This window comes from Hippocampus comes, unplaced genomic scaffold, assembly GCF_001891065.2.
Source record: "Hippocampus comes isolate QL1 unplaced genomic scaffold, H_comes_QL1_v1.1 scaffold71, whole genome shotgun sequence".
Taxonomy (NCBI): Eukaryota; Metazoa; Chordata; class Actinopteri; order Syngnathiformes; family Syngnathidae; genus Hippocampus; species Hippocampus comes.
The window spans coordinates 991023-1001466 of NW_017805932.1; the positions used below are offsets into that span (position 1 = coordinate 991023).

Sequence of the window (10444 nt, forward strand, 5' to 3'; positions counted from 1 at the left end):
TCATTCCGAAACTCTAACATATTTTTGTGCAACCTCCTAAAGTTGAAAGCCTGTGATTTAATTCTCTTTGATTATTCTGATTCCGAATGTTTGTGATGTTGTAAATGACAAAATCATATTCAGGGGAGGATATGACATCATTGATTTAAGACACGTGTTTTCACATGACCATTCACAGAGGTTAAAAAAAACACATGCGTCAAACCTGAAATGCGATGTAATGCCAAACAAATTCCGGTATTGCATACAGGTATCCACTTGCTGTTCCTTCTCCCTTGCAACAAATCTTGCTGAGGTGAAAATCTATTTCCAAAGCATTATCTTGGTGACAAAAGTAGTTATGACTGACAGTATCACTTATCTTACAATAAGGTGGGCTGAAGAGTGGACCACCACGCAATTCTTTTGCATTTTGACATGACTGAAATGTAGTTATCACATTAAACAAGTAAAAAAAAGGCATACAGCTCAAATACATTTCCAGTCAGTCATCTGTAGAGCAAAGGGAGGGACTTTTTTCCTGGAACATTTTTGGTGAACATACGGTATCCCTCCTTTCTCGAGAAATCACTGTAATCCAACAATCAGCTTTGGTGGTTCTGTGTGAGACCTAAGGTGACACGGAGGGATATTAGTCATTGTGAGCGAGGCTCTTTTTCAATTCACTTCTTTACATTTTTTTGTGAGTTAAAATCTCCTACCAGTTGCCTCCGTGGCATTTTCAGAACCAAGCATATTTTGGGTTATTCAATTTGTTCTGCCCTTGCCACGTCCCCGCTACGGCTAAGACAGATAACTCCTTCAATGACCACACCTGTCGATGTTTCTTGCAATTTATTCACCGTCCGGAGCGAGTCAAGAAAGTGTAAAACTGGAACACACACAAAAAAAAAAAAAAACACTTACATGCTGTTGCAAAAACAATTTGCCCCGCTTGTCGGCTACGTGACGACGCGTGTACAGTATTGCAAATTACGTTCGCAAGCTAATGCGCTAATCGCGATCGTAAATGCTAACCGTATACAATTGCCACGTCTTTCAAAATGTAAATTCACAGTGAACACACCCCACTAATTAATAATATTGCATATATTTACATAATATAGACGTACAGGCCGTGCTTGGCTTAGAACACTAAGCGGCAGGTCCATCTTTCGGAGCTTCTACGTACAACGTAAAACAGGAAGTCTCTCATGCAATAACATCCGGTGTACCTTTCACAATAACAAATTAATTTTACAAAATAAAGCAGCGCTGTAACTGTAGAAACAGAAAACAAATTATGTTTGGCTCTCCAGGAGCCAGAATACAATTATTGCTTTATGTGACACGTATTTGACTTACAAACTTGAATTACAAATAGGGTACACACTCAACTTGAGGCATGAGGCGATGTGTATGAATGAGTGTCTCGTGTGCACATGATAAAATTGATCACATGGTGAGTGCAGTTGAATTGCTGTAGTTCATTCTATGGCCTGAGCAAAGGCTACTGCTAAATGTCGATTTAACCCTTTCAGGGACAGCGGTTACTACAGTGGACAGCTTATCATGTTATCAGGTTACAGGGTGCATGAAATGGCTAACCAAGGCCACATCCTAAAATGAGTCAATCCTTTCATTGATTTGTTTTCATTAGGATTTAGATGTCGCAGTTACACCAGGGATGGGCAACTGCTGGCAAGGGACTTGCGCCGACACTCAGAGGGGCCCTCGATTCATTTGGGAAAAATAAAAATGCTCATTGTAGCTGAGAAGAAGTTGAAAGTGTTCACTGCGAAATGGCAGACATCAATTACCAGAACTTCAAACCCCAACTTTTGTTGCACATAAGAGAAGAAGAGAGAGAGTGTCTTGGCTTCTCACCAGGAAAAATATTAGGTCAAGAAAATTGTGTCTTCTACGTAAAAAAAAAAAAAAAAAAAAAAAAAAAAAGGAAGCAGGTTATATTGCGACCACATTGAAATGGAAGCTGATCTGCCTAGTTTGTTTAAAGATGCCATCACCCATGAAAGATTTCGACTCACAGTAATTCACTACTAGAACACGGATCTAAAAAGAACATGATGGCAATTATCCCCCTCGCCCCCAGAACCCTCGACAGTTCGTTTGAAGAGCATGAGGAGTTACAAAATTTCTGTAACTATAAATATTTTCAAAAAATATACATCTTTCTTGATGTAGTGCTTTCACGGATGGCTCGGTGGACGACTGGTTAGCGCGTCGGCCTCACAGTGCAGAGGTGTGTGGAGTTTGCTTATTCTCCCCGTGGGTTTTCTCCGGGTACTCCGATTTCCTCCCACATTCCAAAAACATGCGTGGCAGGTTAATGGAACACTCTAAATTGTCCCTAGGTGTGATTGTGAGCGCGGATGGTTGTTGGTCTCTGTGTGCCCTGTGATTGGCTGGCAACCGGTTCAGGGTTGCCAGCCAATACCAAAAATAATACAACAAAATACATAGCATAAAACATATGGATCTATTTCACATTTAATCGTGCTACAAATGCATATGATGGCTTGGAGAAGCACCTATTGTGACATACGCTGGACTCGCCATGCAGAGGGTACTGTACATTTGGGCTGTACACTGCGCTGTTACTTTCAAGGTGTGGCAATTCTCCCATGCGTACTTGTGGCAAATGTATCGCGCGTCTAATGTTGGCCATTATTTCTGGATTATGGAGTTTTGACCCTTTCTTGCACCCTGTAACCTGATTTCATGGTAAACTGTCCACTGGAGTATCCGCTGTCCATGAAAGAGTTAAATGACTCATACATTCGATCGAGATCCATATAGCACACATCACATGTGAAATTAACTTGCCGAGTAGATTTAAAAGTTATACTGACGGTCGCCAGTGCCGCGTACGCCTTCACTTTTAAAAAATCCAATCCAAGTAATTTCAGATGACAGTTCTCATGACTAAATACAAATCGAAAGCAAGTCGGTAAACATAAAGTGGGTCAGGTATGCCACCCCGCCCCGTCTGCACGTCAGCGCGACTCAGCCCGAGTCAGCCGGCGACAGTCATCAGCCGCCGGCAGTGGCTGTGAAATTACTCAAAATGTGCAATATAATGTTTCACCTTCACGGGCGTGCTGGATTTTTTTATAGTCTCTGGAGCGCGCAAAAGAAAAGGTATGCAAGTGTTTGCGAGAATGAGATTCAGGTGAGGGATGAACAAGGAAGACCCTCATTTCGGGGTCGTTACACTTTTAGTGACACACTGAAGTTGATGGGAGAATCTGTGCAACCAAAAAAAAAAAGTACGCAGCACCGCCCCTTTTCTGATACGAGTACGCAGGGAGAATATGCTCTTAAGTAAGTTGCATTTTTGTCACAACATGCACAAAATGGAGTTCTTGCACTTTCTGTCACCAAGTTTCTCGGATGAGTAATAGATTCAAAACTATGTTGGAAGCCACATATCGATAATGTAAAAAGAAAAATAGCCAAAACCATAGCGATCCTCTACAAAACCAAGGATGTGCTAAATAAGAGATCTTTGTACACATTATACTCTTCATTATTATTACCATATATGACCTACTGTGTGGAAATATGGGGAAATGCCTGCAAAACAAACACACTCCCTATTCTAAAACTACAAAAAAAAAGCAATCCGAATTATGAATGGATCAAAATATACGGAACCCACAAATCCACTATTTATCAAATTAAACACGATGAAATTTCATGACCTGGTTGACTTTAAAAATCGCCAAATTAATGTACAAAGCACACAATAACCTGCTCTGCCAAAATATTCTAAAGTTTTTCGAAATTCGAGAAAGCTGCTACGATTTAAGAAGTACCAACTTATACAAAAAATTCAAAACAAGAACAAACATCAAGCAAAGAAGTGTATCTGTCAAAGGTGTTAATCTGTGGAATAATTTCGAAACGGACCTGAAATAAGTAAATCGCTTGCTGAGTTCAAAAACAAATTCAAAAAAATAGTACAAGCAACCTACATCAATCAGAGTTAAGGTGATCCATTCTAAACATTAATTAAATATAATAATAAATCAGAATTAAGTTGATAAATAGAGAAAGGTACTGCAATATCCATTATGAATACAAGAGAAAATTGACACAAGAGTGCCAGGGTGTGTATGTATAAAATCCCGATACAAACCAAAAGTTGTAAAAATATCAGGGTAAGGGTAAAAGCATGAGCCTTTATGGAGACTTCTTCCTTCTTTCTTTCTTTCTTTCTTCTCTGATTGATGTAAAAATGATCTATTTATGTATAAACACATAACACGGGGTAGGACGAGATACGTTTTTTACTTCTTCCTACTCCCTTGAACATGATAATTGTGTTGAATGATGACTGATTTCTCTTTCCTTTTTACTATTTTACTTACCTTACTTTCTGTCAATTTATGACTGTATATGTTTTTATGTTCAATAAACAAACAAACAAGGGTCGCGGGTGGGGTTGGGGGGTGCTGGGGCCTATCCCAACTGTCTTCGGGCAGTAGGTGGGGGACACCCTGAACCGGTTGCCAGCCAATCGCAGGGCACACACAGACCAACAACCATCCGCGCTCACACTCACACCTCGGGACAATTTGGAGTGTTCAATCAGCCTGCCACGCATGTTTTTGGAACGTGGGAGGAAACCGGAATACCCGGAGAAAACCCACGCAGGCCCGGGGAGAACATCCAAACTCCACAAGAGAGGCCGGAGCTGGAATTGAACCCGGTACCTCTGCACTGTGAGGTCGACGCGCTAACCACTGGACCACCGGCCGCCTTGTTTTATTGAATATTAATTAATCTTCATGTCACAGTTGTGCATCAACCCCTACAAATGACCCTTATGCGTGTTGCCATCCACCCCCATTATTTTTTTTTTCATGCCTAAAGACTGATAGAAACACTTGAAAGAAAAATCCTGATGTAGGTTATCATTATTTGACGAGAAATTGTCCGTCAATATTTCTCTTCACTTAGTCATCCCTTCTCGACCACCTATTCAGGGTCTCGGGTGGGAAGAATTCGAAGCGAACTGGCTTTGTGCGGGGCAGGATACACGCTGGACTGGTTGCCAGTCGATCATCGGTCACATATCTTGACAAACAACTAATCACAGTCACATTTACAGCTATGGGCCGAATGATTCAAATCCACGACCTCTGACTGTGCTCCACTCGAGACATGCTAGCCACATCCCTCATTGTCACTGTCAATCAAAAAAAGTCAACACTCGATGAAACCAGAAGCCAAAACGTTTTCACGCTTCGACATTCTCCACCTGGTCATTTCTATGACATGTTCAAACAGAATATTTCATCAATGTCATCCATGCAAGTGACTGACTTGACATTTCCGAGTTCTGAATTGAGTGAAGCAATCACAATCACAATCTATTCTCCACAACACAGACGGCCCAGAAGGTGACTGATATCGTCGTCTTGTTTAGGAGCACACTCAGATGTTGGAATATTCGCATAGCGGCACATAGAAACATTGCACACGAGTCAGCCATGTTAGGAGTGACTTTAATGTTCAATATGTCTCTGAATGTAGTAGTCAGATGGTAATTATTTGGGCGATGAAGAAAACAAATGACATAAGATGTCCCTTTTGATTTTTTTTTTTTTTAGCTGCTCATCTATAAGGACTTGGGCTGGTTCAAGTCCCACGGTGAACAAATGTAAAAATGACAACTCTTAAATAATCAATTCAATTGTTGTGCACAGTTATGGAATAATAGACCCCCAAAGTGCTACAAATTTGTGAAGAGACAATCCTGTCAGTTACAAAGTTAACGCCTTTCCCTTTGCTGTACTTGACTGTATTTTAAACCATAAAAAAAGTCTTTTTAACCCTTTTCAAGGACAGACAAAGGGAGCTTTCTGGGTAGAATCCCCCTTGCGGATTTTTTGCCATCAAATGATAATCAGCTGTTATCACTTGGCAGCAAATAGACTTGAAGCTTGGGCCAAACGGGGAGTTCCAAGTGACTCTGAGAAATTCCTGAACTGCCGCCGTGCAATTTTATATTCATACTGAATGAAAAGGGAAACAGGTGTTGTGTATTGTGTTCCGTTTACTATAATTGTGACACTTCCACTTTGCAGGCTGTGGGTGTGAAATGCCACCAAAAAAAAAAAACAAAAAAAAAAAAACAAAAAACAGGACATTGCTTCAACAGAACCACAGACAATGAACTAACAAAAACAGGAAATAATAAAGTAAAAAAGAAAACTAAAGTGAAACAAATAAACGGAGAAGACAACGAGGAACAGCAGGACAGGACACGAGGGATTGAATTGACGAGCAGAGCTGGGAAGAAGAAGAAAAAAAAAATCACAATCAGGACAACACATGAACCACAAGAAAATAAGATATGAAATGAGACAAAATTAAATATCATCTAAAAATGCAAATCATGCCGCTCTGCAGTTAGAATAACGATACAAGTCTCACGTCAACTTGATTGTCAAATGTGCAGCAGACAGCACGGATGAAATTTCTTTCCTCTCAACTACAGGAGGGAGAGGAGCCGCTGCGGGTGCCCGCACCGCCGTCAAAAGAACAGTTAACACAAAATGACAAAATAATCCAACAAGCTTGCTCTTATTTGGAAATATTTACATAGCGGCCAACCACGACGTCATCCCCCCCCCCCCCCCCCCCCCCCCCCCCCGAACATGTGCCTCCCGGTTGATCTCTTGCCTTTGGCACTCTGAAATCGCTCCGCCAGCCCCTCTGCTAAACTGCTGCGCCATCTGACACACGCGCCGCGATGGACTTGCACATTTTGAAATTTGAGGGCAAATGCCGCGACGCTAAACAGCGTTTCGGCCTCCACATTTTGCTCCAAGTTACTAAGTGAAAAGTTCATCCGTGAACCACCTTTTGGGGAAGCAATCGATTCGCTAGATTTTACACTTGGTTTTTGAGTTTCCTATTTTACACCATCGCATACTTCTCGTGTGTATTTGTGAGGGGGCTGAAGGCAATGAAAATGTGTCAATTCATCACGCCGTCCGTATTGCTGGTCTATTTTTACACAAAAGGGGAAGTGACACAATACAACAAAAACACACCGAGTGACTCTGCAATTGCTGCCGTGTTTACTATTCGGATGGCAGGACACAATGTGACATCACACACGGATGTGTGACGATCAACTCAATGATGTGTTTGTGGTTTGTGACCCCCTTGCCCCCCCCCCCCCACCTAGTTTCCAGATATTTGACCCACATAACTATGACCAATGCACCACAATATACGTTAACAGTTGATATTTGTAAGAGATTGCTTTGATCTGTATTAATATCTACTCTTTGGGTTTCATCATGGGTCGTGTTGATCGCGGTGAGTTTGCGGCTGTGAGGGTGGAGGCGTGTCTAAAGTTTTACAGCCATCCTCCTCAGTTTTGGTTCTCTCTCCACTACAATGAATGATATCATCGGACTTCCCCCCGCCCCACTGCATCAGAGGACTTAACGGTTTTATAAAGAGCCGCTCTGTGCAATGTGACAGTCAATAAACGTGAGTCGCAGAAGGAAGACGAACTCTGAGAAAGAGAGCAAAGTGAGAAAGGAGGCAATCGTTTGGAAAAATGGAAGGTGACTGTCAAGTGAGTCTTTTCGATGCTGTGGACGCAGAGTCAAGCAAGTCGGCAAGAACCGGCATGAAGCACGGTTCGAAGATTACCGCGGCGCTTTTGGGTTTCACGCTACTCCTCGCTATTGGCGCCGCCGCCTTTCTCGTCTTCAACGGACACGCCAAGGTAAGGAATGACAACGTTGTTCCTAAATTAGAGGCATGTCTCTCAGGATCAGAGAGGCCTAACTTGTCAGACTTCTGCTGGTGTAACCGTCTCCCTTTTCTATTTCCTCTAAACAGAAGTCAAGAGGAGACGAGGACAGTTTTGGTGAGAAAAATCAAAATTTTTCTATTCCCTGAAAATACCATTTAAAAAAAATAATTAAAAATTAATACTGACTAAAATAAAATAAATCTCAATCTTTGACAGATATCCATCATACTCTTCGGCAAATCTCCAACGTCAGAGCTGCCATTCACTTAACAGGTAAGAACTGTTTTGAAAAAAAAAAAAAAAACCTTGGGGAGTCGCAGTTTTGGGAAGTGGATCGAGAAGTCGACATTTGGCGCTACTTAAATAGCTAAACGCTCCACACAAATGGAAGAAGTTGCTCACAGAATTGAAGTTAGCCCTGAGTGGAAATGCTTTTAAATCCAGGTTAACCCTTTCAGGGACAGCGGTTACGACAGTGGACAGCTTATCATGAGATCAGGTCACAGGATGCGTGAAAGTGTTCAATCCTGTGCTTATTCTCCCAGATGAGTCTTACAGCATTTCTATCCTCATTTTTGTAAATGTTTTGTAACTAGATGAAGCACATCCAGTGAGTGACCTTATCTACGAAACGTGCGATATCAATCACATCACCGTCGTTAAAAAAAAAATATATATATATTTTTCGCCGAACACTCCATTGTGAACTACATAGAGCACAGGTGTCAAACTCTAGCCTTCGCGGGCCGCTATCCTGCATGTTTTCCATCCCTCCCCGCTGCTGCAACACACTTGACTCAAATGATCAGGACTGTTTTCAGCTCTCCTGCTGAACCGCGTTTTACTGATGTCATTTTTCCCGTTCTCTCATTGGAAATAAGAAAAAGACTATTTTTCAGTTCACCACATTTTAATCCTGTGCAACCAAATGCTCAACATGATGTAAATCGAAAGTTTTTTTTTTTCTGGCGAACATGAAGTAGATTTAAAGGAAGGGCGAACAAAGGTGATGAAACTCGGATGATTTGGAATATGTCTGGTTACTGTCATTAATTGACGATCGTTTCCCCTTCACAGGACGGTACAATTCTGAAATTGCCAACTCAGTGCAATGGACGAATGAGGTGGCCCCGTCTCACTCCCAAGGGAGTCTGGAGCTCAAGAACAACGAGATTGTGATCCCTCAAGATGGCCTCTACTTTGTTTACAGTCAAGTATCTTTTCGGGTCAGTTGTCACGGCAATGACAACGATGATGCGTCCACAACGTCAATGATCCACCTGACCCATCGAGTGAGGCGCTGGTCCAACTCGTTCGGGGATGACAAATACCGGACCATTTTGCACTCGGTCCGGACTGCCTGTCAGAAAACGGCCAGCGGCGATGCTGAAGAAGAGGGCGGCTGGTACTCCGCCGTGTACATGGGAGCTGTGTTTAACCTGAATAAAGGAGACAGGTTGAAGACCGTGACGGAGAAAATGCTGCCCAATCTGGAGGAAGAGGCCGGGAAGACGTTCTTTGGTGTGTTTGCCTTGTGAAAACATGACAGCCAGAGCCGAATGTGAAAGAATATGAAGAAATTGATGGGGAGAGCTCTGACGTCTGCTCATACACCTACAAAAAAAGGTTGGGAAATTAAGAATGCTATGTTCAGAATAGCAAGCTAAGTAACATCACCGTAGGGTGATTTAGTATCGAACTGTAATGTACTACGTATCTCTGAAATGTACGGGGATTTCATATATTACGTACCGTGTACTATCAAGTGTCAGTACCTTTTGCTGTACTACAATTTAACACCCTGTATATTATATATATATATATATATATGTGTGTGTGTGTGTACCCTGAGATGATTTGTGAAACCATACCGTACTGTATGTATTTATTGAATCTATTTATCTATTTATTTTTACAAGATTTTCATCAATGTAAACAGGATTGTACTCATTATTTAATAAATTATTTATTTAACCATAAACACGTGATATTTATTGACTTTAAATCAACACTACCATTCTGCGATTGGCTGATAACCGGTTTGTGGTGGATGTTCAAGTGCCTGAAGAGTGTGTGTGTGTGTGTGTGTGTGTATGTATGTGTATATATATATATATATATATATATACAGTCAAACCTCGGTTTCCAAACTTTTCAGATCTCGACCAATTCGGTTTTCGACCAAAATTTCGAGTTTTTTATGCCTCGGATGACGAATAAATTTCGGTTCTCGAACAAACTGAGTGCACTTGATTGCACCACTTGAGTCCTCTCGCCTTCCTTACTGCTCACAATGGAAAGCAACACGAGGAAGCGTCACTTCCTCGCGTTGCTTTCCATTGTGAGCAGACGTGTTCAATAATTATTTTTATTTTATTTTTTTAAAAGAGCGTGGTTTCGGTTTTTGAACAGTCTTCTGGACTGGATATATACAGTCAAACCGAGGTTTGACTATATATATATATATGTATATAAAAAATCCTCGTCTCACCCCTCGGGTGGTGTCCATCCCTCATTCAGCTCGGGTCCTCTACCAGAGGCCAGGAAGCTTGAGGGTTCTGCGCAGTATCCTTGCTGTTCCCAGCACTGCACATTTCTGGACTGAGATGTCCGATGTTGTTCCCGGGATCTGTTGCAACCACTCATCTAGTTTGGGGG

General features: G+C 41.7%; 2 protein-coding genes and 1 long non-coding RNA gene across 3 annotated transcripts in view; 1 reads left to right on the forward strand and 2 right to left on the reverse strand.

The window, feature by feature from the left end:
• Nucleotides 1-682: 682 nt before the first annotated feature.
• Nucleotides 683-2043, reverse strand: LOC109527979 (uncharacterized). The gene is made up of 2 exons (XR_002170615.1): nt 1113-2043; nt 683-871 (listed from the first exon to the last, which is right to left on the reverse strand). It is a non-coding gene; the product is annotated as an uncharacterized LOC109527979 (long non-coding RNA).
• Nucleotides 2044-5334: 3291 nt separating this feature from the next.
• The window catches only part of gabbr1b (gamma-aminobutyric acid (GABA) B receptor, 1b), a 142722-nt gene continuing 137612 nt past the window's right edge, over nt 5335-10444 (reverse strand). The window contains exons 26-27 of the transcript XR_002170624.1: nt 7707-7708; nt 5335-5347 (exon numbers count right to left, since the gene is read on the reverse strand). The gene's annotated coding sequence lies outside the window, so the exon portion shown is untranslated. The remainder of the gene's footprint in view (nt 5348-7706; nt 7709-10444) is intronic.
• Nucleotides 7200-9826, forward strand: tnfa (tumor necrosis factor a (TNF superfamily, member 2)). The gene is made up of 4 exons (XM_019890305.1): nt 7200-7756; nt 7873-7900; nt 8003-8059; nt 8864-9826. Exons 1-4 carry the CDS (start codon nt 7586-7588, stop codon nt 9322-9324), a joined length of 717 nt encoding a protein of 238 aa, XP_019745864.1. The 5' UTR covers nt 7200-7585; the 3' UTR covers nt 9325-9826.